Here is a 27,602-nt window from a genome sequence, read left to right as displayed (position 1 = left end):
CAGAAATTTAGAGTGTCACTGATACTATCATTATTCTCCTGCTCTACTCTGCGCTGGTTAGGCCTCAGCTGGAGTATTGTGTCCAGTTCTGGGCACTGCAGTTCAGGAAGGATGTGGAGAAATTGGAGAGGGTCCAGAGGAGAGCAAAGGTCTAGAGAACATGACCTATGAAGAAAGGCTGAAAGAATTGGGCTTGTTTAGTTTGGAAAAGAGAAGATTGAGGGGGGACATGATAACAGTTTTCAGGTATCTAAAAGGGTGTCATAAGGCAGAGGGAAGGAACTTGTTCTTCCTTGCCTCTGAGGATAGAACAAGAGGCAATGGACTTAAATTGCAGCAGGGGAGGTTCAGGCTGGACATTAGGAAAAAGTTCCTAACTGTCAGGGTGATCAAACACTGGAACGAATTGCCAAGGGAGGTGGCAGAATCTCCATCACTGGAGCTATTTAAGAAGAGGTTAGAAGAGGTTAGATAGATGCCTTTCAGGGATGGTCTAGAAAGTGCTTGGTCCTGCCATGAGGGCAGGGGGCTGGACTCGATGGCCTTTCGAGGTCCCTTCCAGTCCTACTCTTCTATGATTCTACACAGATGGGCAAGCAGGGCCCAATTCTCCTTCCAAATACACAGCTGTTAACCAGGAACAATCCCTTCCTACTGATATCAAAGAGCTGGATGGGATCTTGACAGGTAAGAGATAGGCAGAGAATCAAACTGCTGAGTAATGGAATCATTATCACTGATTGTTTATTGCTTAGCATGGGGGAAATTAATCTCAGCAATGTGAGCCTTGCACTGCAAGAGGAAAGTGGAATCCTTTAGTACTGTGATAGTATAAGCTTGTAGCATTTGACTAAAAATGCCAAGCTCTTAGCAGGGTTATCCCTGTTATCAGAGTTGGATTAGCAAAGGGACATTGGATTCTACCAACTCACTGAGGCAGATGGATCATTACCCTGATTGCATAAAGTGGGTTGGTTAGAAGGCTGGTATTAGACATTTTGCTGGCCTAACCATCTCCTCAAAACAGCAGGTATGTCTACATAGCAGCATGATTCTGAAATAAGCTACTTTACAGAGTCATTCTGGAATAGCTTATTTCCAAAGGACACTGCTACACACAAAAATGCATTTTGAAATAGCACTTAGCTATTTCAAAATAGAATGTCTACACACAAGAGAGTCTATTTTGAAATAGAGCCATTGGACACGCTAAGGTTTATTTCTTTTCTAGACAGCCCCTATTTTGTAATAGGAACTATTACATACCATTCCTGATGGTATGAAGTTTACCTATATTGAAATGGGTCAGCCACTATTTCAAAATAATGCATGCTGTTTGTGTAGAGGATAGCAAAGTCATTTCAAAATAACAGCTATTATTTTGAAATAACTTTACTGTTTAGACATAGCAGTTCTACCTAACACCTCAAACACTGGGTAAGAAGAGTTTTCATTAGGGTCACCAGATAGCAAGAGTTGCAGGGGGGCGGGGGAGGAGGAGGAGGAGAAAAAAAATCAGGATGGGATGGAAGCTAGTCACTCATAAGATAAGGCCCAAATATGGTTCCTGTCCCTATAAAAATCAGAACATCCGATTATCCTAGCTTCTGTAAAACCCTTTTTCTGGTCAGAAAATGTTTTTCTAGTGAAATCAAAATTATTTGTAAAAAGCATGTCAATTTCACCAAACAGTTGGCAGGCAAGGGAGGGAGAAGATCCTATGATATCAAGAAGTCTTGTAGTGACAGTCTGTCATTTGCTATGATGAACTGACTTGGTGATGTTAGTGGCAAATGTTTAGAACCTCTATTCAGAGTGGCCACTAAAGGCAGGTCTATGCTGTAGTGGGGACTGATCCACCCATCATGGCCAGATGGGCTTACACTGACTTCCTTTGAGGTAGCTTACTAAAACTAGCTGGGCAGACCGTGCAGCTCTGGCACAGACCCAGGCTAGCAACCCACATTCAGTCCCCAGAGTGGTCACATGAGCTTGAGAGCCAGAGCTGTTGCCCAAGCTGCAGAGTCCACGGAGCTAATTTTAGTACACTAGCTTGAACAGAACTAGCATAAGTCTATCTATCCAGTCTTGAGGCTCTCCTAGGAGTAGTATAGGCATAAGTAGGGGCCATACAGTAAACAGGAAATAAAGACAATTCTGCATGTTCTGTGATTATGATACCTTGGCTTTCTGCCATTTCTACAGGCTAAGGTCCCTAGGGGCTGCAAAATCTGAGATATCCAAGTTTAAGTTTGTTATTGACAAGATTTTATTAAGCAAGCTGATCCCTGAAGAATGGTGACTTTTATGCTACGTATTACGTGGACTTTGTTTTAGAGCAGGTATGACAGGCACCTGCCTAGAGATAACTGTGGCGTTAGAGGTCAAACTACTAAGTGTAGCTGGTTTGGGATTTCTTAGCCTCACAAGTATTGCAATAAAAACTGAAATGGAAACAAGTTTAGTGAAAGCAAAGGACTGCCATGGAGTTAAACCTGCTTAGTACAGTCAGAGTATGAGGTTTGCCTAAAGTCTGCAGGGTGTGGAAACACCTGAAGCATTGGTATTATGCAAGCTTCTAACCATAGCTTTGTCCCTCTACCACAATCCAAACTAGCAATACATAATGCATCTCTCTTGGAAAGGATTTTTCAAATGGTGTTAAATTTATGGGGCCAAAGCTTTCCCATTTTATTTATGGGAGAGTCTCATTTGCTTTAATGTGATCTGTTTGGGGTCACCTGGATAAGTTCAGGGTGGCTTCACGTTGTGGATAAAAGTCAACATGAAGTTGGTTTGTGACAGTCTTAGTATGTGTTGTTGTGAAGTATCATGTTGCATCCCAAACAGCTGAAAGGGCCAGTTAAATTTGTTAACTCAGTGCTACCTTAATCCCAGCAATAAAGGCTTAAGACAAATTGAACCTGGATCTCCCAGAGCCACCACAAGCTCCTACATGCTACTCTGTCTTCAGAGTTAAGATAGGTAGTTGCACTGCCAAATGTCCTCCCATTGTATTTGAGCCCTGTGCTAAAAGCTTTGCAATATGTATTTATGATTTTATTTTCAAAAGCAAGTTTGAAAAAGTTGTGTTTTCACTCATCAGGAGAGCTGGATAGAAAATGACAATTCCATTTTGTCTGAAAAAAAAAGTGTTGATTTCAAAATTTGTTTTTGTTTCTTTCTGGAATTAAACACAGACCTACCTTTTTCATTAAAAGCCATCACAGATCTTCCAAAATGGTAGAGATAGCTAGAAACCCCTTAATAGCAAATAATGTAGTAGGTACACCTGAGATGTACATGATATAGGGTCACAGTCCTACTCTGGTTCTTACTAAGCGGGGAGAATTGATCTAGACACCTCACATAGAAGCCTAGTGTTCTGAACTACTATACTGTTCATTATTCTGAGTTCCCTCTATTTTTTTTTAAGATACCCTGTCCTGAACCTGAGAAGCCTTTCTGAAGAAATTTTCAAACTGGCTTTGTGGTGATGCTGCTGAAAGAAGAAAAATCTACTTTGAGTCAGGCTCAGTAAGATGGAGGAAAAAATAATACTGCTAGTCCTGCATGATTTTCACCTGTGCATATTGCATTTAGAACAGTGAGGGCCAACCTAGGGTAGGGAGTGGACCACATGAGCGGCCCTTCATGTCAGCAGACCACAAGATTATTGTAACCAAGATTGTCTCCTAACACAGGGTAGTTCTGCCAATTGTGCTTACATGAGTAGCATTTGTGGGGTTTGCCGTTGAACCACACTTGACCTATGCTCTACCCGGAGTACAAGGGTCTGTCATCTACAAGTCTCCTCCATTTCACTCTGTCTCAGGACAAAAAGTCTAGGTTACCTCAGGAGTTTAGACATAACAGCACTTCAACTGAATGCAGAGGGAGCACATGCTCTCCTAATGTTGTGTGCTATCAGCACCTCACTTCACTTGCCCATGCTTTGAGTGCATGTCATTTTTGTAATATCAGTTGTGGGGTGGGGGGGGGCGGAAACCACACACTTTGGGGAATAAAAACCAGCAGAATGTGGCAGCCCTGTGCAGGGACAGCTGTCAACTAAATTTCTTGTGGACCACACACAGAATCACAGTGGGCCCCATGCAATCCTCAGGCTGCCCGCCACCGATATAAACAAACAAAAAACCAGGAAGACGCTAAAGATTAGCTCATCTAAAAATTACAAGAATTTAGACACCTGCAACATTGTCACAAAAAGTTAGACATTTGCAAAGATGTTTATCAAAAAAGCATACCTATATGAAGTAAATGCATGTACTATTATGTCAGCAACATAAATACTCCAAGGCTGTGTCTACGCTACAAAAATAAACTTCAAAGTAACAGGCATTTAAGTTTGGCATCTACACACACCCTACTTTGAAGTAGGGCACTATTCCATTCCTGGGAACGGAGTAAGGGCTTCGAAGTTGGGCTCCCTTAACTTAGCTTCGAAGTAAGGGAAAAAATGTGCGTAGACTCTCTGCAGACTACTTTAAGTAGCACCTAACTTCAAGGTTAGTTCCTAGTCTAGACACACCTCAAGTGTTGAAAAAACTGAAGATGGAAAGAATGCTCTTGGGGTTTACTAACCAGAATACCATAAGTCAGTCAAGGGAGGAAACAGTCCCTCTCTACTCAAAGGTAAGATTCCTACTGGTGCACTGTGTCTATTTGGAGTGCCATGTGAAGAAAGATGGACAAACTACAGAGGGTCCAGAGAAGCACAAAATTTAAAGAGCTAGAAAACCTGACTTGTGGAAATGTTAAAAGACTGTTTAGTTTAAGTAAAGACTATAGAGGACCTAATAAGTCTTCTAATATGTTAAGAACTATCAAAGAGGGCAGTGCTCCGTGGTTCTCCTTGTATGACCTTAAGTGGACATGGAGTAAATTGAATCTCCTTGGCTAGAGATTAAGCCAGTTAGCTGTTCGGGAAAGTTTCTCACTATACAAATAGTTAAGATCTAGAATGGGCTTCCTAGGGAAGTTGGAGTCCCCAACACTGGACATTTTAAAGAACAAGTTGGACATACACTTGTCAGGGTTAGTTCAGGCATTTGGTCCTGCCTCAGAGTAGGGGACTAGACTAGATGACCTACATTCCTGATTAATTTCTTACCGTGTTCTCCTCGTGCTAAACCCAAAATAGAGAGAGAGACTAGAATTAAAAGGAACAAACTTATGTTGAAATACTATAAGCTATTTTTGGCACGTACAATTTTCTAAAAGCAAGGATCAACCTGAATTCACATTCACAGTAAAGAAAAACCTTCAGGTCTAATTACAGTATTGTACAAATTGCCCCATCCAAAATTCTGAGACTTTAACCCAATGTCATAGGAGATTTAAAGGATACCAGAACTTGTACCTCTCTTATCTTCTTGTTAATAAGGTGATCTCCAAGTGGGATGAGGGCACCTCCAAATACAGCCAGCACAGCACCAATGATAGCCCCGGCGAGCAGCCCACAGTTTCTGCTACAACCCATTCTGCTTCTTTTTCAGAGTGCACGTGGGAAGCTTGTTTCTCGGCCTGAGGTCCTTGTATATCTGTGTGGTTCTGATGCATCAACTGATCTTACCAACAGCAACTGTCAATAGAACAGGAGAGCGAAAACATTAAAGAGCTCAAAGTCCAAAGTACATAAGGGGAAACAAATAGGCAGATAAGTAACATGCTAAAAGTTGCCCCTCTATAAGGTTTTGGCTAAAAGAAAAAAAAAATAATGCTGGTATCTTGACTCTTTGGCACTTTAACTATTTGTTGTATGAAGTAATCCTTTCATTCTTACTGCCCTGGAGCATTAGGAACTTCTTTCATTTAATCCAGCCAAATCCTTCCAATGCTGTTCACTCAAAACCTCCTTAACACTCACTTTAGGAGACTGCAGTGAGACATGTGCTTGAGTAGTTACACCATAATTTGGCCCAGAAATTTGGCACACTGGCTCAGAATACCTAAACATTTGCTCTAGAATCCTGCCTCTTTCTGCAGCCTGTACCAAGTACTGAACAAGACAGACTTTTTGTTTTGGTTGTGTTTTCTGACGTACACAAAGAATCTAGCAAATTATGCATGGTTGATAACAACCCCTCTTTGCTTACATCTTGACTGAATCCTTCACCTTTCATGCAGAGGATATCTACTTTGCATAAAACCTTCAAATAAAATTTTCAATAGACCAAACTCTGCTCTGCTTTTAGGTAAATAAACTAAGATGTGCTTTAGTATTAATTCTGCTTAAACTGACAGGTTAACTCCTTATGTATCTGCATTGACTTCAGCATAGACTTATACTGTTATCAATCCAGAGTTAGGGAAACGGCAAATGGCAAGTGTGCATGTGCATCTACAAGCAGATCAATGTCTATAAAACCTTTTCCCTTAGACTTGATTTCTCCCCTCGCTTATACTGGTGTATGTCTGCAGTAAATCTACTGGTGCCCATGAAATGATGCCAGCATAAAACAAGAATTTCTCACAATTGTTGCATTGTGAATTACTTTTTGCAGGAATCACTGAAATTCTGAATTTTCTAACAGTCAGGAAATTGATATGGTCGAATAAAAACTTAAAAAAAAAAAATCAGATTCTTCTAAAACACAGAAGAACTCAACCAGTGCACAGGAAGCTCCACTAAAGGAATGCAGGGCAGGGTTGGGGATGCACAAATGAAAGATTCCTTTAGAGCACAGTGAAAGCAGCTTTAAAGCCTCATAAGCAGTATGCATCTATTCAAAATAGTTTCTGGTGTTCTTACACATTAAAAGCGGATATTTTTAAAATGTATGATAATCTCTCGAATTACACAGCGGTTGCGTACTGGGCAACTTCCACGTAAGTTGAATTCTACATCATTGGGGTGGGGGGGAGGAGCTTGGCAGCCCTGTGGCTCCTGGCTTCTCCCAAATGGGATGTACACAGTTGCTTGCACTGTGGTTTCTCCCAGCTGGGAGAAACCATGCCACAAGCAGCTGTGTACCCACTAGGCTTTCCCGGATGGGCAGTTTCAATTTGCATGTAGCTCGCGTTAATGTGAGTTAAGTGCAAATCAAAATAGTGCTTTGAGGATTTACTGTAATGCATTTGCACGTGGTTGTGCAGCATCCCAAGTCCCTCAGCATGTGCAATTGGAGCAGGGCAGTGTTTCATAATTAAGAGGCTATATTCAGTTTTTGCCCTGGACACTCTTTCTGTTCTGGGATTGCTTGCTCACTCCAGTTCCCTCCAACACATCACCACCACTTCAGCTTGTCCAGGTGGTTTTCTCCTACCTCTTCTCCTCCCATCTCTGCCTCTTGTCCCCACACACCCTTCACAAACCTTTGTTTTTCTGATTCCCTGCCATTAAAACCCCAAGTCATAGAACATATGGTCACCATTCCATTCCTCACTCTGCTTTTATATCAGAGGGGTAGCCATGTTCCTGTGTCCATGAAAACCAGGAGTCCTGTGACCCCTTAGAAGCTAAGAGGTTTCTTGGGGCATAAGTTTTTGTGGGCAAAACCCCACTTCATTAGCTGCATCTGACAAAGTGTATTTTTCCCCATTAAAGTTTATGCTCAAAGAATCTGGTAGTCTGAAGTTCCACTCCTTGTTGTTTCTGCTTGTATACAAAGTCTTTCCTGCCACTTTCATTGTAAGAGGTTGAGGAAGGGCTAGCTGCCACTAGGTGCTCCTTGTACGGTATTTAGAATAATGGGGCCCTCAGAATAGTTTATATTACATGTCAGAGTGACAATACTCCCAGAAGCCAATTCAAGGTAGAACTTAAACACATGCTTCCGTCCATCCATATTTATGGCAGACTACAAGAACAAGCTGAATTTGAACATTGACTTCAAGGGTACTTAAGCATTTGCTTAACTTTCAGCCTATGCTAATGTGCTGCTCTGAATAGTGCTTATCAGGCCTTGGAGATGTCACCAGCTGTTCACCCTGTGGAATGTTATCATCATGTGATGAGTGCTCACACGCCACCATGAACAGCGTCTTCTAAATACCTGGACAGATCAAATAGGATTAGATTAGATACCATGGATGCTATGGTAAGGTGCTAAAGAACAGAGCTGTGTGATAGATTTCATGCAGCTTCTCTCCGCTCGCCCACTAATCCATCTGCCTCAAGGTTAATTTTAACATTGCAAACATCTGAACCACTCCATGCAGCTGCCATTTTAGAAGATCTGCCTGTTAGAGAAATGAGTCCTGTCCTTCTCTGACCACCATACCTCCCATTCTAGTACACCAATATGCAGTGTAGGACAGGTCATACTCAGTTTCCACACCATACAAAGGTTTAAGGTGGGATTGAACACACATTAGACCAGCATTTCTCAAGCTGGAGTCCATAAGAGTGCTCCAGGAGATGCCCCGGCCCGACTGATCAAACCCTCCCCCTCCCTCTTACAGCCTTCTGCATGCTGTAGATATAGGAGGCCGGGGAGGGAATGGAAGGAACTGGGATGTGCCATGCTCAGTGGATGGAGTAGAAAGAGCAGGAAAAAAGGAGGGGCAATGGAGGATCAGGAAGAGGTGAGGTGGAGGTGGGTGCTTCAGGGAAGGGCAGAAGGGGGGAGGATAGCTTGGGCAGCCATGACAAGCTTTAAACAAAATGGGAGTCTTCACGTTGCTGAAGTCTGAGAACTGCTACATTAAGCCATGACCATTCAGCGCTAGCAAAAAGGAAGGGCGCCCATTTTCAAGTGGGACCCGAGACTTGCTTTGAGCAGGTGCTAGCACAGCGTAGGGCTGGCTAGGCTTGACACAAACATACGGCTCCACAGAATGCGGTGAGCCGTCAGCTTCCACTAACACTATGGTAGACTTCCCTAAGGCTGCATTTGTGGCTAGATGCAACAGAACTTGTTTCAGAGCTCTCCACTGTCAACAAATTTGCTAAATTTTAGTCACCTGAGACCTTTGGGTGAGAACAAAAACTGCTGTGTGCTGCATGCTGCTGCCTGTATTGCTTACTATTCTTAACAATTCCCATGAATTACTCTTATATAATTTAACCTAATTCAGCTGTAACAGTTCTTCTCTCTCAGCGTTAAACACGACTGAGCTTCTAGGTACAGAGAATGCTTGTCATGCCCACAGAATGGGGAAGTATACCCTGGAAAGCAGTGACTACTAGGCCCAAATGGATGCGAAGGGGATAATCACCCATCTGCTTTGAAGGACCATAGTCCATTGATCCACTGTTCTCTACAGCTGTGTATTGGAGGGAAGGGGGCAGGTGAAACTAAGGGCCAGCTGCCCTTGGCTCCACCCCTTCCACTCTTGACCCAGCCCCTTCTGGGGGTGTGGAATTGCCCCCAACACCCGCACTTGCCCCAAGACCTGCTGTGGCTGTCAATCCTGCTGGTGACTGCCATAAGGATTTTAGAGGCCAAGTGGACATACATTACCTCCCAGTGCAACCCTATGACAAAGGCCAAATACAGTTCTGAGATGTATGAAAGAGCAATAGGAAAGAACAGGGCAGCAATTTAATCTATGTATATGGCATCAGCAAGACTGACATGAGAGCACTGTGGCTAGTTTCGGTGTCCCTTAATCTAACAGCGAAGTGCATAATATGAATCAGTGACTCAGTTAATGCCAGATGAAGTTAGTAATAAGGCACAAAGTTTTAACACTGAGGGTGAACAGCCACTGAGACATATTACCAAGGGAACTGAAGGATTGTGTCTCTCTTGATATCCTCAGACCAGATTTGGGTACCTTGATTTAAACTGTATATTTCACAAAAACAGCAGTCACTGGACTCAGAACAGTGGAAGTTGAATCATAGGGTTAGAAGAGACTTCAGAAGGTCATCAAGGCCAATTCCTTGCTCAAAGCAGGGCCAATCCCCATCAAAGTCATCCCAGTCAGTGCTTTTTCCAGCCAGGACTTAAGAACCTGTAGGAATGGAGATTCTATCACCTCTGTAGATAACATATTCCCATGCTCCACCACCTTCCTGGTGAAATAGTTTTCTTCTAATATCCACCTTAGACCTCCCACACTGCAACTTGAGATTATTGCTCCTCTGTCATCTATGGCCACTGAAAACAACCTCTCCCTATTCTCTTTGCAATCCACCTTTGGAGGAGTTGAAGGCTGCTATCAAATCCCCCCTCACTCCTTTTCTTCTGTAGACTAAATACACCCAAATCCCTCATCCTGTCCTCATAAATCACATGTTCCATTTGGATTAAATTAGAGCTCTGCTAGGGACTACAATTCCCTAGTGCAAGTGATGTCAAGATTTGTGAGCAAAGCCAAATATCCAGTCTGAATTAAACTCTAATATTTCAAATCCGTGACGGAAAATTCTAAAATGTTTGTTTTCTACATCTTGTTTCAAGTTAAACTTTTTAATTGAGATTGGAGTATAATAAATGCATTGTCCCAAAAACCTTTCAAACAGGACATTTAACATCGGACAATCTTTTATTCCAATTGGTATTTCACTTTTGTCAGAACTGCACAGCCAAAAGAGACTTTTGTTCCATTAAAATTTCTCTCACCAGGTCTAGCGAAGTTCTTCAGCCTGGATTATACAGGTCAGACAAGGTGATTTGAAATTGCTTTCTGGCCTTAAAAATCTATGCCTTTATGAAAATAGTGAACTTGATTTGCCAATTGTTTGGTAATAACTTTTGTCATAATTCCCCACTTTTGTAACTGTGAAGCATTCACCATTGTCCAACCAAACAATGCAACAACTGTCTAGACACATCTCAAGTTATGCAATTTAGAAATCTTGGGTAATGCTTAATTATTTTCAGATAACTACAAGGCCACTGACAGTTTTCAGCTGCAGATAGTTAAGGGTTACATACTTATTTCTATCATAAGTTTACAGCTAAAGTACATATAAAGATGAAAATATTACAGAACAATCAATAAAAACAATTGCAGTGCAAAACAAACTACTCCATCATGTGTTATGCAAAAAAAGATTACATAAGGTGCCGAACAAAAAATTAAGTTTATTTTAGTATTAGCAACACTACCCAACAATTGCTTCCTGCTAGAAAGCTGGGCATAAAGATGGATGACAAGTAAACTTGCACTATGAATTTGATCTTTGAAATCCCCTTTATTTTATGATAACAGCTTAAAAATATTTTCAAAACTTTCGGGGGTGGGGGGTGCACTGAATAGTTGGGGAAACAGAATAAGGCCTTTAAACTTTGTGCATTGGCTTTTTTCCCTTTTTTGGGCGTCTGTGTGTTTTGAATGCTTGTTTAAAGGGACGCTACCTCAGCAAGTTCAATACAACATTGAGACCACTAAAAATCCTTTACCAAAGATTAAGAAATATATCAACCATTTCCCAAGCTGTTCTTCACAATCTCTATGGCCACGATCCCCAAACTGCTGGGCATGCCTCCTGATGGGTCACAAAGAAACATTTGGGGTGTGGGTCAAACCAGGGCAAACCCCCAACAGGCAGATGGGGAGAGGAACAGCACTCAGTTTTGCTCCTGGCCTGGGCCCTGCACCAGCTGGCCCCTGGCCTTTGCCAAGTCTTTGCCCCAGCTCCCACCTGCATTCGTTAGGGGTGGAGACATAGCCCTTCACCAGCCTTAGCTGGGTTAGGAGTGCAGATAGGGGACACAAGATAAAGATTGGGTCATTGTCCCAGCAGAGGGAAATAAGTGAGAAACAAGTTGCATGAACACTGAACAGTTAAATGGATTCTGAAACATCTCAGTATTAATAATAAATTCTTCCGACAAGTTCACACATTCAAAAATCAGGAGTTGTGTTTTAAAAATCATTAGTTTAAAAAGTTTACATTGGGAGTTATTTTCATTTTTGATCCTTTGGTGTGCATTAATGTTTTCAAGGTTCCTCTGCAACTGAGGCCTACAATTTTACTTTCAGTTTAAAAAAACAAAACAAAAAAAAAAACAAACAAACAAAAAAAAAACACCCCACAACCGTTTTCCCCACATAGTCACATGATATAAGAAAGTGGAACTTTAATAAGCCAAAAATATCACAAAACATGCCCCAAATGAAGACAGTTGCTAACCCCAAATATGTCATTAGTAATACAGGGAAGAAAAATTGCTTTGCTACATTGATAATTTGGCGATGTTATTTAAATAAGTAGAACATGCTGTTCCCCCTGTGCTCTTGGTTACCAATAAATTTCTCAGAATTTCTTCTCCCACTAAACCAAAGACTGCATGATTGGAGATGCCCTTCACCATTACATATCCAGCATATGACTTACCTTAAGAGAGAGAGTGAATTTTCAGCTAAATACAACAACATCATTTGACTTGCATCAGTGTTCCCAGGCTTTACATCCTCACAGTGAAGACAAACCCCCCAAATGTGTGGGAGGGTTTATATATTGCAGAAAAATGTCACTTCCCTGAATATTATCATGTGCTAGAAAAAGTGATGTAGTATTGTTGTATGGGATCTATTTTTACAGTCTAACTAAAACCCATTACCTATATCTGGTGGTAAAAAAATAAGCAGCTGTAATTTGAGCCAAATTCTGAGCCAAGTAAGGCAGAAGTCAGGGAGATAAAGGGGAACGTCACTTGCTGGTCATCTGTGCTATGTCCAGTCTTGTCCCATGTGTCAGATTAGAAGGATGGATCAGAGGAATACTAAATTCCATGCTCCTTTAATATGCTCCTTATAGTTTCTAAACATTCCTTGGACATCACTGTTCTATTACATGAACACTGTAGTGTTTTCATTGCAGGCACAGGACTATGGTAACTCCCAGCAAGTTATAACCTGAATTTAATCAAACATTGCTGTCATATGAATTAGAGTCAGAAGGAACCATAACCCTCAGATAAGATATAGGATTTGTGTCTCAGAGAGGGTTGGGTAAAATACAGGCCCGCCAAACTTTTTGATCAGGCCCACCAAAGACCTGCTATGCCCCTGCACATCTCTCAAAGCAGCCAGGGCCATGTTTCTCTCTGTAGCTGTGGGTCCCACAAGAGAACAGGGGGCAGGGGAGGGGGGTGCTCCGCACTTCTCCTGCCCCCAGCACAGTCTTCACAGTTTTGCAGCCAATGGGAGCTGCCTGGGCCATGCTTGCAGAGACAGGCAGCTTGTAAAATATTCCCCCCACCATACACATACCTCCCAAATGGGGAGCGCAGCAGAGAGTCACACTTGGCCCCAGCAGCCAGATGCTTCCAATGGCATACAGGGAGCGCATCTGCCTGAAGATCCCCCGGGCTACTGGCCAACCACTGCGTACAACCTTAAGCACATCCTATCCACATCCTGCACCTCTCTCCCCACAGCTTCCTGCTTTAGGTCACTATGCAAAGCCTCTGCACCCCTGCTCAGTCACCCCATCCTACTCCCCTCTCCCGCACCCCCTTCCAGATCCTGCATCCCCTCCCCACAGCTCAGAATTCCCTCCTGCACCCCCCCCAGACCCTGCAACCCCTCCTATTTCCCCTCACCCCAGTCACAAACTCTTCCCAGAGCCTGAATCCCTCCACATCCTTCCCCAGGTCCAAATCCTCTCTTGCACCCATACTCCCTCCTGGACCCTGAGCCTCAATCTCCCTCAGCTCTAAACCCTGCAACCCCCTTCCTGTAACCCTGATCCTGCTCACAAATCCTTGCCAGATGCTGCTCCCCATCCTATACCTCTCCCCTGGGTCACTGCTCTTCTGCACCCTTACACCCTCCCAGACCCTGCACCCCAATCTCCTGTCCCAAGTCATAACTCCCTCCTTCACCCAAACTTCCTCCCCAGGCCCCACACACCCTCCTGCAACCCCTACTTCAAGTTCTCTTCTGCACTCAACCTCTTCCCCCAGTCCCTGTAGCTCTTCAATTAACAGAAGATCAAGGCCCTTGACCACTTATCAAATTCTAGGAGTGGCTCCCCTTCACAAATTATTGCCCACCCCTGGTCTAAACCATCTGACAGCCATCCAGCTTCCTTTTGAACACCTCCAAATGAAGGCACTTTCACAGCCACCCTAGGCAGTCTGCTCCATTGCCCTACTGCTTATACACTTGAAGTTTTACCTGAGATTCAGTCTGAACCTGTGATGCTGCACTTTAAACCCATTGTCTCTTTTCCTGCCTTCTGTGGCAAGCACAAACAGCTTTTCTCCATCTTTTTATGGCACTCTCTCTAGTACCCAAAGACCACTCTCACATCCTCCCCTCCCCCCGTAGTCTCCTCCTTTTGAAGCTACATCTACCCAGTTCCTCCAGCCTTTGCTCATATGGCTTTTATTCCATCCCTTTGATCACCTGTTGCTTGCCCCGGATCCTTTAGTTTCTCTACTTCCTTTCCATAAATGGGTGAAAAAAATTGGACAGTGCCCCAGCTGAGGCCTAACCACTGCTGAATAGAGTGTTACTATAGCATACATCTCTCAGGTGGCTATGCACCTGTTAACCATTTTTTTTTTTTTTTTTTTTTTTTTTTTTTTTTTTTAAAAGAAACACCATCACATTGCTGACTCCTGTTAAGACTGTGAGGCACCACAGCTCCCAGGTCCTTCTGAGCAGTACTGCTGAGAAGCCAGTTCTCTCACTACCTCCCATTTTCTAGATGCACATTTGTTTTTTCCACCCCAAGTGTAGCACTTTACACTTGTATTTGTTCAATTTCATTTTGTTTTTGATAGCCCAGTTCTCTAGTATGTTAAGATCCCTTTGAATTTTTGCTCTATCCTTCAAAGTATTGTGTCCTCTGAAAACATATTTGGTATGCTGTTTATACTTGCATCCAGTTAACGAACAAAGATATTAAACATTAGGGATATGTTCTGGAGGTGGTGAAGTCCATGTGAGACCAACCTCCAACCCATCATTACCTGGGGTTGTTGAAGCAATTATAATTGATAGTTCCTGTCAAGCCCACATTTGTCCATCTTACCTATCATGTCATGTGGGACTGTATCAAAAGCTTTGCTGAAGTCCAGATGTCCACTACAGTCCCCTATCCACTAATCAGTTAATCTGTCAAAGGAGGAAACCAAGCACTTTGCAATGATTCGTTCTTAGTAACTACATGCTGACTGCTAGTCATCACTGCTTCATCCTCCCAGTATTTGCAAGCCAATTAAACAGCCACTATTCTAGTAGCTACCCAAGTAACAGAATAAGGCTGACTGGTTCCCCAGTGCCTCCTTTTTCAAGATTGGTACTACAATAACCATTCTCCAGTCTTCCAGGACCTCACCTGACAAAGGTAAGTCTAACTATTATAACCAGGGGCTCAGATTTCTTTAGCTAATCCCTTTTAGTACCTTTGAGTGAACAGTACCCAGCCCCACTACTTTGAATTCAGATTAGCTAGATCTTATTGCTTGTTGTTTATTTAGCCTGATCTGCTTCCCTTCCCCTTATTATGCTGCAACAGGAAGCTGACATTTCTATGGACAGTCAGTGTCAGTTCAAAAAGCTGGGTGTTCTCTGTCCCATTGTATGCTGCAGCTCCTCTCGTTTGCTGTCACGGAAAGTAGTTTCACAAGCTCTCTTTGGCTTTTGCACTTAAATACCAGTGGCCTCAAAAAGCCTAACAGGACCCTACTTGTGGCCAGGAAACTCCACAAGTTTGAATGCTTTCATCAGGTACCAGCATGTGTTGTTCCATGTGGAATGGATTCAGACAGGGATCTGCTCTATTTCTCCCCTCACCCCCAAACAGATCCTACAGATTATGTGCAGAGCTGGAGAAACTGCACAGAATGAGGTGTTGGGGGCAGGAGCAAACTGCTCCACTGCACGGGTTCCTTGGTGCTCTCACACCCTGACAAAGCAATTCCTGTTAATGAATGACAAGTGTATCTGTAAGATATGTCTAAAGATGTTTTCTCTGTGGCTATGCCTACACACACACGCCGAGACCCATGGTATAAGATAGTAGCTGTATGACTCAGTAAAAAGCAAGCCACAGCACACATTAATGAAAGGGGAGGCAGAGAAAGGCTCCACCAGAGGGAAGTCTTTTGCCTCTGTTTGCCCTGTGCCACAGCTGTTCCATGAGTTAGGGAAAAGGCTCCAGGAGGGGGATGCCACACTTAAACAGCAACAGTGTAGGAGAGGAAGGCAAGTCACGAGCACATACAGAGCTGGGTGAGATAACATCTTTACTTGTCTAAGCAGTGCCTCACCACATACAGACCTAGGATAGGGTGCAGCATATATACACTACATGCTGTCATAAGGGGAGTGCAGCCTAAAGTTACTCTGTGCCAGTCAGACTAACGTATTGCTTCAAAGACCCCAGCTGACAGGACATGATGGAATGCCTGATTTCCCATGTCTCTTTTTTTAAATAAAGGGCTTATTTGCACCAAAAGAATGTCTTTAACAAGTGCCATAGGATCATAATGCTGGTTAGAGCACAAACCCCTCCTTCTGACCCCTTGGTATATGGCCAAGAAGCTTGTCCCATAGTGGCAGGTTTGAAGGTTGGGAAGATATGAAAGAGGGGCAAAATATTGATCTGTATTTGCTATGAAGATGTTTCCCCTCAGTTGAGGATTAAAAGGGAAGAGGGCTAGAGCTGTGCTCATTTAAAATGAGACAATATGACTGGTGTCCTTTGAATGCCACCTTCCAGTACAGATCCTGGATAAACACATTTTCATCAGGTTGTCACCAGCTGTTGGCTCCCAGAATAATGTTCAGTTTCAGATCCTGCATAGGTGCAGGAAACACCCTTCCATCTGCCCCCCCTCCCCCCAATAGAGTTAAATCCAAGTGGAGGCACTATTCAAGAGCGAGAGGAGACAGACAAATGGATGCTTGCCAAGACATCATTTGCTAGGCTACACAAGTATTTTGCTGCATCTCTCCATATCTTTCAGGTTCTCTCTTCTGGAGGCACAGCCATCTCCCCAGTAATGTTGCTTGAGACTGTTCATTGCAACTAGCCCTTGCTAACTCCTCTGCAGAGAGAGTTAGTTGCTGGCTTCCCCCTTCCCCAGGGAGCTATCCTCTGGCAAACCACCATATCAACAGCATAGCTTCTCATTGCATAGTTCAAGAGGAGAGAGAAGCCCAGTCTGCCTTTGCTAGCTCTCAGAAGTGTAAGAAGCAGAGTACTAGATGAATGCCACAGCTCCTAGCCCAGAAAAGAAAACCTAAGCAAGTGCAGTAATGACTAGAGAGGTGGTGACAGACAGGATAGCCAAGTACATCAATTGGGTAGAGAAATTCTGACAGACACAGTAGCTGTGGGGGAGGAACGTGGGTCTGCACTGATGTTTTTTTTGAGGGCTATGAGTCCTTGTAAGCAGTAAAGAACGTGAAATGCACACTGATGGTGCCTTATAGTTGTGACAAAGGAGTTTAGAACTCATGACCTGCTAGCACCCAGCCCAACTACAGTGAAGCCAAAGGACATTTTGTAATTGTCTATTGCTTGAATCCCTAAACAGACTATACAAATGCTGCAACAGGCAAGCGATCTGCCTCTTTCCCAAGTGAAATTTAGTAAGCGATTGCACTGGCTTGCCCTGGAGATTCTCCCCCAGGCAGGTAAAATATGGGAAAGAATGAGCTTAGTTCCCTCACATGCTATGCCCACCTTTGGGTCTCACCTGTACCATACAATAGCCACCACTAATTAAAACAGCATTGCTTTGCACTTATGGCACATCTTCATAGTCCTAAGCCACAACTAGATATTTAATACAGAGCGAGAGTGAAGTATATTTGTTGGGCTCAGACTATCATCAGTATAAGGGATTATAATAGATTATGTGATACAAGCACCTCAGTGTTAGATGTTGGGAACAGTCCAGTGACTCATTGCTTACATACCTTGAGACAGAATGGAGGTAAACATTGCAAACACTCTCTCGCCTTGTGAAGCAGAAGTTTTGCCACTTTTTTTAAAATGTGGTTTCTTAACCTGAAATGGATACATAATAGGATAACCTAGGCTTGTGGCCACTCATTGAGCTCTTACCAGGGTGGAAGTCTCATTGGAGTCATTCAAAGCCCCCAGCTACCTTTCAAAGTCATTGTTCCAATAAAGTTCTATTGAATTGTCCAGCTGTGGGGGTAATCTTCAATTTTTGTAAGGCCAGCTAGTTTCAGTAACACAGATTACACCAGTAGAGAACTTGGCCCAAAACTTGTGGAACTTGCAGTGGGGTTGGGGGGGTGGTTAATGAATCATGACACAGGAAGTTCAGCAAGTGTTGCTGCACTTGTATTCTTCAGTGAAATTGGGTTTCATGGAGCTCCATATAGGTCCCATGATGCACAGCTCTCTTTCATGGTGTCTGACTGGCTGTGACAGGCTGGGAGCTCCTTCATGACCTAATAGCGGGGTGAGGGAGGGGAGTTCCAAATGTAGCTGTCCTAGCCAGAGAAGTGTTGAAGGCAGAGCTCCTGCCTTTCCAATAAATATGGAAAAAGATATCGGTATATAGGATCGGCGTGGTCTAGGGACATGATGCTGCAGCAATACAATTGTGACACTGGGATCTTCTGATGCAAACATTTTTTCCCCAGTGAATGAAAACTGGCCACCTATTATGAGCAAGTGAAGGACTCAGAGTGAAGAACTCGCTGCAACCTGCCCCCCATCCCATTTCAATTTGTTTCTGCCCAAAGAGAGTCTTGTGTTGGAGCTGCTCCTCTGCGATAGGTCAGTGTTTCATGCACTAGGTAAAATGAGCACACAAAAACCAGTAGCTGAGCAGATGCTGGGTGGACAGGTCTTTAAGCCCTGAGTTAGGTATTCAGGGGTGATTAAACATTTTTTGATGTGCATGGGAGGCAACTTGGAGAAGTGGGCCTTAAAACAGGCCCCTGGAAGCTTGACACCATGGCTCAGTTTTCTGAGAAAACCAGAAATCAAAGAGAACCACTTCTTTTTCCCCCCCTTTTTTTTAAAGAAAGGCCACCCCTAAGTGGTGGGATGGAGACAGGAAGGAAGAATCCATCAGATGGATGAGAAAAGGTGGCTGAATGGGGAGAAGAGCAGCTTTTTTTGGGAAGTCATTGAAGTTTTGATCCATTCTGCCCCCTTTGGATGGACTCTGCACCTCTATGCTGTGAGGCACAGAGGAAGATTTCACAAAATTAGTAATCCAAGATCAAAGCTTCACACTAACAAGTTCTCTTATTCCCAAAGAAAGGCAGCCTCACCATCCATGCCAAAAGAAGGGGAGGCAATGATTCGATATGGTGGTTACAGTGGCCCAAGTTACTGTTTTGTGCTCTCACATTTCCCCAAGGGTTGGGCTCGGCCCTACCGAAAAACATTCAGCGTTTTTGCCAACTAACTAAACAAATCCACTCTTTGACCAAGTTTTGAATCTGTTTGACAATATCTCAAAGGATGGGGACTCGTCATCTCATTACAATCACAGACCAAAAGCTCATCTAGTCTAGACACCTGCACTCATGGCTAGAATACATAGTATTTAGACCATTCCTGACTGGTGTTTGTCTAACTTGCTCTTAAATGTCCAGTGATGGAGATCCCACAATTTCTCTAGGCAATTTATTCCAGTGCTTTATCTTTCCAACACAAATTAGGAATTCCTGCCCCCCCCCCCCCCCCCCCCGTCACCTCCACCACCCTAATGTTCAGCCAAAGGCTCCCTTGCCGAAATTCACATCCATTTGGTACATGTCCTATCCTCTAAAGGAGAATGAGGACAACTTTTATCCCTCTCCCCAAGACCTTGTGTGTACTAGAAGTCTTATCAGGCCACCTCAGTTCTCTTCACATGACTAAACACAATTTCCCTCAGACCGACCTTGTGCACACTCCAGAGACAGAGATGGGATCCTTTGGGACTGCTCTACCACAGTAGATTTCCCCTGCACCTTCTTCATAGTAGTGTCCTGAGACTGCCTCTCCAAGTTCTTGAAACTACCCAAACCCTAAGGTGTTATACCCAACTGAAGGTTATCCATCTATATTAGAATACAGAGGGTCCTTTCTGCACGGAGCCTTTGTTTCTCAGTCAGAGGAGGTCAGCTATCTCTACAAGCCCATGTCACCATCCTTGGCTGTTCAGATCCCCCATTTTGGGAATGGAGAACTGAGGAGGAGGAGGAGGAGGAGGAGGAATCAGGATGTTGTCTACTTCAGGGCTGTGCCAGGAAAACACACTGTGTCCCATAAGCCTCACAAAGTCATGGGGAGCATTAATATATCTTATGGACCCTCAACGCCAAGCACACAGTTGATGTATAGGGGGCATGAAAGTCATATGCCCCCCCCCCCGCCCCCACACTGTGGGCTGAGGGGCCAGGGCCAGCCAGCCACGGGAATGGTGCGGGGGAAGGATTGTGCCTGCCGCATGGGGCCAGTCTCTGCACTCACCAGCAGTGGTGAAAGAAGGGGTGGGGGGCAAATGGTGCCCCAAGCTCGCTCTGCTCTCCCAGCACAATCACTTGAGGTGGAGACATGACTTGCACATTTATCTTCAGAAAGCAGAACACTACGGTCACGAGAGCAGCACGAGCTGCAGATGTGTTGCGGTTTCCTGCTGCCACTACTGTGGAGGCCCAGATTCCTGCTGCCATTATGGTTTCAGCCCCACTATTTCCCAAACTGAGGTGGCCTGGCAGAAGAGATGGGGGTGTAGGAAGGGCAGGTAGGCATGACTTGTAGTAATGTAACTAACTAATTGGAGACTGCTGTTTTGCATTGCTTACTGCAAATTACTGTTATTTAATTTTAATGCTTGTAAAAGTGTATTATAACTACTCAGTTGTTAGAAACAGATAAAAATACCCTCAAGTGTTTATATTTTTTAAAAAAGTATGATACACTGGCTAGTAGGGAGATGAAAAAGAAAAATTACTCATTTGTCTACAGTTTAAGGTACCTGCTATGCTAACTGCAATGACACTTTTGGATGTGTTGTCTAAGGTTGAGGTTGAACCTGAGACCTGTGCATCAAACAAAAGATCACTAGTTGTTCACATAAACGTTTTAGCAAATATGCATCATCATAGTTTAGTTTTAGTATATGTAAATGTACAACTTGGTTTTTATATTTGGCAGCTTAAAATGTGAGTAGTTACCAAACACACCCTAATGAACACCCATATATGACTAGACATAGGTGTATCTATAATATACACAACAGTTCGGATGGCCAAGACTATTTCAAAAATAAGGGACTTTAAGCTCTGCTCTTTTGCATTCCTCTACATTTGACAGAGCTATTTCTTGCTGCTTTTGCAGAATTCAGCAACTCCCAATCTTGTAGTGCAGGGTTGAAGAAATCTTTGCAGGATAAGAGTCAGGACGGAACTGGTGTCCAGCAGGGGGATGTGGACAGGGCTCTGTGCAGGTGATGTCTACTGCCAGGATGATACTCCCTGTTCTTGCTCTCCACTTCTGCAGCTAAAGCATCCACTAACCAGCACTTATGCTGCTCCCCTGGAAACACTGGCAGAGACTGAGCAAGGAGGCTACACCCTGGGAGTACTGACCTCCTGCCAGACAGACCCCCGACCTTAGCTCTTCAGCACAGCTCTAGGGAACACAACATTATCTACTTGCCTTGACAGGCAGAGCTTGCACAGGAAAAACAGGAGGGACTGCACTGAGGAGCTGGAGTCAGCAGGGCTCCCTGTCCAGCGAGGGGCCAGTATTTGCAGGTGTATCTTTCTGCTCACCTCTTGGCAATGGTGTCTCAGTGCTACACTTGGAAAGCAAAGAAGAACCACACGTGGGCCAGGAGGGGAGTGGAAAGATACACCTGGCCCCTTGCTGTTGAAATGTGGGATAAAAATATGTCCCACAGGCAATTTTATATTTAAAGAAGGGTTGTCCTTTGTAATACAGAACTGTTGGCAGTTCTACAGTTCACACACACACACACCACAGTTAAAATGCAAAGATAAATGGTTTAAATACACTGCTGCAGGTATCTATAGTATTATATATACATAAACAATTTAGAAGTTACAGCATAGCAAAATATGCACTCATAAGTAGCATTACAAAAAAATTTATGGATTTCTGTAAATTTGCCTTAGCAAATGTGCAATTCATAGAGGGCTAAATCAACCAAAAGGTGAATAACTTTTACAAAGGAGGACATTAAAATATAAATGAATTTTCAGACAACATGGTCCACTGACAGCTATTTGCAAAGGAACTGACACTCAGCAGGTGTGTATTCCAAAACTATACTTGTCAGTCAGTCCTGTAGTTTGTTAAAGACTTAAAAGAAATTAGGTGATGAGCTTTCGTGGGACAGACCCACTTTTTTCCCCTATCAGAATTTCCAGATCTGAAGAAGTGGGTCTGTCCCACGAAAGCTCATCACCTAATAATTTATTTTGTCTGTCTTTAATGAACTACTGGATTCCTTCTTTGTTTTGCAAAGATACAGATTAACAAAGCTACCTCTCTGTACTTATCACTGTATAGACATACCTGTGGTAAATCAGCAGGAAAGGATTGTTGTAGTGCTGGCAGAGTCTGCTTCTTATTCACAGAGAATTCTGGTTACTGTAGCAGTCCTTCAGTAACTCAGGCTAGCCAGTCCTCTACACAGATCTTTCAGCAGCCACAAAAAAAGAAAAGCAAGTTGCAGAGACTTTTTTCCATCCTCTAGTGGTGAAGTTGTCAACTGCTATGGGAGCATAAAAACCCTTGTGGCCAAAGATAACCCATTCTTCCATTTCCTCTTCACTTAAGGCCCCAGTCACTTCATTTGATCTCTTTTCCCAGGGCAATAACCGAGCTCTGAAGCAATGTATTGGGTTTACATTGGACAACCTGGGTGAACAGGTTTACTAAGAAAGGAAACTTGGCAATGATTCTTAGTATTTACTTACATGATGCAAGCATCTTTGGGAGATGAAGCAAACAAAAACTAATCCTAACAACATCCAGTGAAGTGAGGAGGAAAGATATCAAGTCTCCACAGCTGGAATTCGCTAGCTATTTATAAGCTACAGTGACCAGCCAGAGTTCTGCTAGAAGAACATAGTCTCATGGATGTGGACCTAGAAGGTTGTCATGCTTAGGGGCTGATGCAAAACCCACTCAGGCTAGTGGAAGCCTTCGGTGAGCTTTGGATCAGGACCTTAATAGCTGGAGGAAAATGTAGGCCACTGTCAGTGCTACCCACTCTCTCTCTTTGGGCTTAACTTCCTAGTCATGCCTCTCCGCTGCAGTATTCTGCCAGTCTCAGATCGGTCCTCCAGGTCCAGGGCACGTGCTTCACTCCTCTCCTTCAGGACCTCAAAGGCAAGCAGTCATTTTGGGGCTGCTCAGACAAGTCTTGCAGCATGAGGATGAAACCTGTTCAGGTGGATAGTCACTGCTTCAAGGTAGGGAGAGACCAAGGACAATAAAATTACTTCCCAAGGAGATCCCAGGAGCATGATGTGCTCATTTCCCACTTCCTATAGCTCCTCCAGCCCTTGTGACTGGTTTTTAGAGCTAGTCAGAACATAGGATCAGGGAAAAGAGCCAGGAAAAAAAAGTCAGAATTTGGCTTCCATTTGTCTAGAGCTTTTCACTGGTGTCAAAATTATCCAACTAGCTCTACTTACTTTGATGCTGTTGCTCATTGCCTGGCCTCCTTGGGGTACTCTTTGCCAGCTGTCTGCCTGAGCCTCATCTGATTTCCCAGCAGCTTCTTACCACACTGCTCTTCACTGAAAAGTTCCAGCTCACCCTCTTCCCATCCAGAGTCCTGGTCTCCACTCCTTCCCAGTTCTTCTTCCTACCCCGAAGTCTCTCTCATCACTCCTTCATCCACCCTCTCTCCTTCCCCATTTCCCTCCCTCACCTCTGTATCCTGTCCTCTCATTCCCAGATTGGCAGCCTCATGACCTTCCCCTTGTTATGTCTGCTCCCTGTCCCAGTCACTGCCCTTCCCCCAGATACACCTCCCCATCTTCTTTCTGTCTCCTCCCAGACAGAACTCTTATTGGCTATTTCTCCGTCTCTCAATGCCTGCTGTCAAACCCTTATCAAAGGGTAACTTTCCTCCCTGAGAGAGGAGATAGCCACTAGTTTCTTTTTCTGGCAGGATGGTAATTCAGCACTCTCCTTGCAGTCAGCCTCATAGGAAAGAGAAAAATCAGCCCAGTCTGGTTCGGCAAGACTGAGTCAGTCACTTCCTAGCCTCTTACTTGCAGAGCTGCCAAGATGGTCCAACTCTGCTGATTATGGGATTGGACAGGGGGAAGTATGAAGCAGTTCAAACTGCACCAGATGTAGGAATAGCACTGGGGCAGAGGAAAAAAAACCAAAAAACCAAAAACATCCATGTGCTGTGAAGCCCTTGGGCTGACTCTGGCCTTGAAAGCATGGCCTTCTCTCCTCTGTGCTTTCAACAGAAAGATTAACAAGGTTCTCTAAGTTTAGCATTTAAAAATAAGACATGTGCAAAGGAGGAGATAAGAGCATTGTAAACAGGCCTTTCCAGACAGGGTATGTGGCTTGCTTGTGGTGCTGCCTGGGCCACTCCCTGTAATTACATCCAGGCCTCCAAAACATGCTTCTCTTTTCTGTCAAATAGGCACTTAGGATTTCAAGACAATATTGGAAAGGTTGCAGCAGGACAATCGCAGACTGCCTTTGGCAGGGACAGCAGCAAGATTACATAGAGGGCAACAACTATAGAAAAGCCAGTTCCCTACACTTTCTGGCAACAGCTCCTAGTACTATGCACTTCAGTCTGAGGTTGTCAGCTGTATGCCAATTTCTTCCACTGTAGCGCTTTTCAGCTGCCCCATGCTAACAGACTCCCTCACCACTCTGTGGCACTGCAGCCAGACCGTCTGCATTTTCCCTTCAGAAGTCTTGGCTATTACTGAGGACTGGTCTAAAATTAAAAGGTTCACATAGTCAGCTCAGCCCGTCTCCTCAGACAGACATTGCATACCATTCAATATGAACAAATGTAAAGCACTACACTTAAGAAGAAAGTCTTAGAAAATGGGAAATGACTGCCCTGAAGTACTCCTTCTAGAAGAGGATCTGGGGCCTGTAGCAGATCACATACTAAATATGAGTTGACAATGCAACATGGCTCAAAAAAAAGTCATTCTGGGATGTATTAGGAGGAATATTGTAAGCATGACAAGTAGTAATTCTTCCACTCTACTTTAAGTGAGGCCTTATCAGATTGGAGTATTTTGTCCTGGTCTGGGAATCATGTAAGGAATGATGTGGACATATTGGAGAAGGTCCTGAGAAGAGTAAGAAGAATGATTAAAAGTCTAGAAAATGTGACCTGTGAGGGAAGATCAAAACAAATTAGTTTGGAAGAGAGAAAGCTGAGAGGGGACATGACTATTCAAGTGCATACAAATTTTACATTGAGAAATTATCCTTAACTTCCAAGGACAGGACAAACAGCAATTGGTTTAAATTGCAGCAAGAGAAGTTTAGGTTGAACATTAGGGAAAACCTAATTTCAGAGTGGTCAAGTACTGGAATAAGTTGCCTCAGGAAGCTGTGGAATCTCAGTCACTGGAGGTATTTCAGAACAGAGAGACAATCAATGCTCAGGAGTGATCTAGTTATTACATTGTCCTGCCTTGAGTACAAGTGACTAGACTAAATGATCTATTGAGGTCCCCTTAAGTGCTATGCTTCTGTGATTGGCAGATTTACATTGTCATCCAGACAAACTATATCCTCTTAAAATACAATCTGAAGATTCTAACGTCTCCTTTACTCTGCATGGACATCTGTATCTGTCTATCCCTAGCCTGACTATTTTATGTTGCCTTATGTACATACGCCTAAAAAACTCCTTAGGCCTAGAAGGGTATATATGGGCTGGAGAGGACTCTTAGAGGCATCTATTTGAAATTATGCTGCTTAACTAATGAAAGACTGAGTGATAGCTGCCCGCCCTTGATGGAGATTTGTAACTCTTTCCTGGAAGAGAGGTCTTACCCCAGAGGGTTATGAAATTACTACTAAAAAGCAAGTTAAGATAGATAGCCTGCTATGATTTCTAAATGACAGGTGATGTCTATCTTCCTGATTACACACGTAGGCTGAGCTGAGCAAGATTTTTCCATCTGACCTCTTTTCAGCAAACAAAAATGAAGATGCATGGATACAAATACAGAGAATGTTTTGGTATCAGTTTCACCAAAGTTGTTTTTGTAAAAAGCAAAACCCAAGTCCAGAAGTGTCAGACACTCAACATTCTCAAAATAAATACAAATATTTGTGTTCTGATGTTTCTCTTTAGAATTCATTGTGTTTTGAAATGTTATTTAAAATCCCAGTGTATTAAAATGGGAACCAAACATTGGATTGTGGTTGAAATAAGATGTTTAGCTCAACCCAAAATGAAGTTAAGTTGGAAACCCAAGATGTTTTAATAAATATACTTTTGGCTCTGTTGCATTTATTTGCACAGGTCTAGATCTGGGCACCAAGCCACAATATGCTTATAGTTCCTTTGCATGCTATCGAACATTCCTAATTCAGGGAACTTAATCTGCATTGCCAAGCTGCGCTGCCGCACATCCTGTTTACAATGAAGATGAACAGATGTGTGTATTTTACTTTCCTGTGTCCAGCTCAAGAACAAAAGAACCAAAATGAAGGGCTGTTCTCTGCAAGATGCTGACATGCTGGGTCTAATCCAACAAAGCAAATGAACATGTTTGCATGCACACTGCCTGTTCCAAAGTCTTTGCAAGTCTCCTAAGAGCAGGTTTGCAGCCCAGACAGTCACGTCTTTTATCTTACATTGCCCAAACACCCTAAACGTGTACAGCCAACCCGCAAGATTCCCTCCTCCTTCTCTTGCACTCCGCAATACATGCTTAGGCATTTGTGCCCACACACGCTGTATAAAAAAAAAAAAAAAAAAACCAATCAGGACTAAGGAGTCATTGCCAAGTCCTTCTCCTTTGCATCTCTTTGCCTTGTCTGTGAGAGAGGTACACATTTTCACTCGCTTTTCCAGGTGTTGTGAGAGAATCTATGTTTGCACAGCACTTGGTAAATACAAACAGCTAGATAAGAGATGGCTGATATTTCTACTTTGCCCTCCTTAGCATGAAAGGGCCAGTACCAGGCCTGTGCACCATTTAGATACTATTTTGATGTATCATGTAGGACTCTAGTTATGGATTGGTCTTGTGCCTGGGAGACAATTCTACCCTCCACTGTGCAGTGTCATCTGCTCCCATAAACCCCACATGGTTCAAACAAATTTGGAGTCATTTGAAAACATGTTGGGTTAAATTCCATGGCTATGAGGCTCAGAAACCATTATGCACCATGCCCCAAACTCCTATGCCATGTTAGAGGACAGGAGAGGGAAAGATTAGTGTTTACAGAGCTCAGGCCTGTTTTGGGGCAGCAGTTAGTTATGACACTCTTATTAAACAGACAATTCACCTCTGAAGTGCCCCAGAATGGTCATCCTGAAGAGACAGAAATCCAGTTTTTCCAGGGTACTTCAATCAGCAGCACAGAACTCCCCCTCAGCAAGAAAGGTTTCATACTCCACACCATGAAGCACCAGAGAATAAATAATCAACAAGAAATCAACAGTGGTAGAATACAGGTTTGGCACCATTGTCTCACCTGGCCCTGGCTTAATACTCTGCAGTAAGGATGTACATAGGATGAAATTCTCCTC

The 27,602-nt window shown here is 43.5% G+C and overlaps 2 protein-coding genes across 9 annotated transcripts in view; one reads left to right on the top strand and one right to left on the bottom strand.

Moving 5' to 3' along the window:
- Nucleotides 1-23,744, bottom strand: part of CD36 (CD36 molecule (CD36 blood group)) — a 49,107-nt gene extending 25,363 nt beyond the window's left edge. The window contains exons 1-5 of one of the 8 annotated variants that reach the window (XM_075017334.1): nt 23,530-23,744; nt 22,807-23,297; nt 22,403-22,525; nt 9,745-9,924; nt 5,384-5,605 (exon numbers count right to left, since the gene is read on the bottom strand). In XM_075017334.1, the coding sequence (XP_074873435.1) occupies nt 5,384-5,503 (120 nt within the window). In that variant the 5' untranslated portion in view covers nt 5,504-5,605; nt 9,745-9,924; nt 22,403-22,525; nt 22,807-23,297; nt 23,530-23,744. Of the gene's footprint in view, nt 1-5,383; nt 5,606-9,744; nt 9,925-12,256; nt 12,433-22,402; nt 22,526-22,806; nt 23,424-23,529 lie in introns of those variants that run through there. The other 7 variants (XM_075017352.1, XM_075017326.1, XM_075017344.1 and 4 more) reach the window with 7 other exon arrangements.
- The window catches only part of GNAT3 (G protein subunit alpha transducin 3), a 101,788-nt gene continuing 89,348 nt past the window's right edge, over nt 15,163-27,602 (top strand). Inside the window, exon 1 of the mRNA XM_075017381.1 lies at nt 15,163-15,220. The gene's annotated coding sequence lies outside the window, so the exon portion shown is untranslated. The remainder of the gene's footprint in view (nt 15,221-27,602) is intronic.

This window comes from Carettochelys insculpta, chromosome 1, assembly GCF_033958435.1.
Source record: "Carettochelys insculpta isolate YL-2023 chromosome 1, ASM3395843v1, whole genome shotgun sequence".
In the NCBI taxonomy this organism is placed as follows: Eukaryota; Metazoa; Chordata; order Testudines; family Carettochelyidae; genus Carettochelys; species Carettochelys insculpta.
Note: the sequence above shows the minus strand (reverse complement) of the source record. Positions and strands in the feature narration are given on the sequence as shown.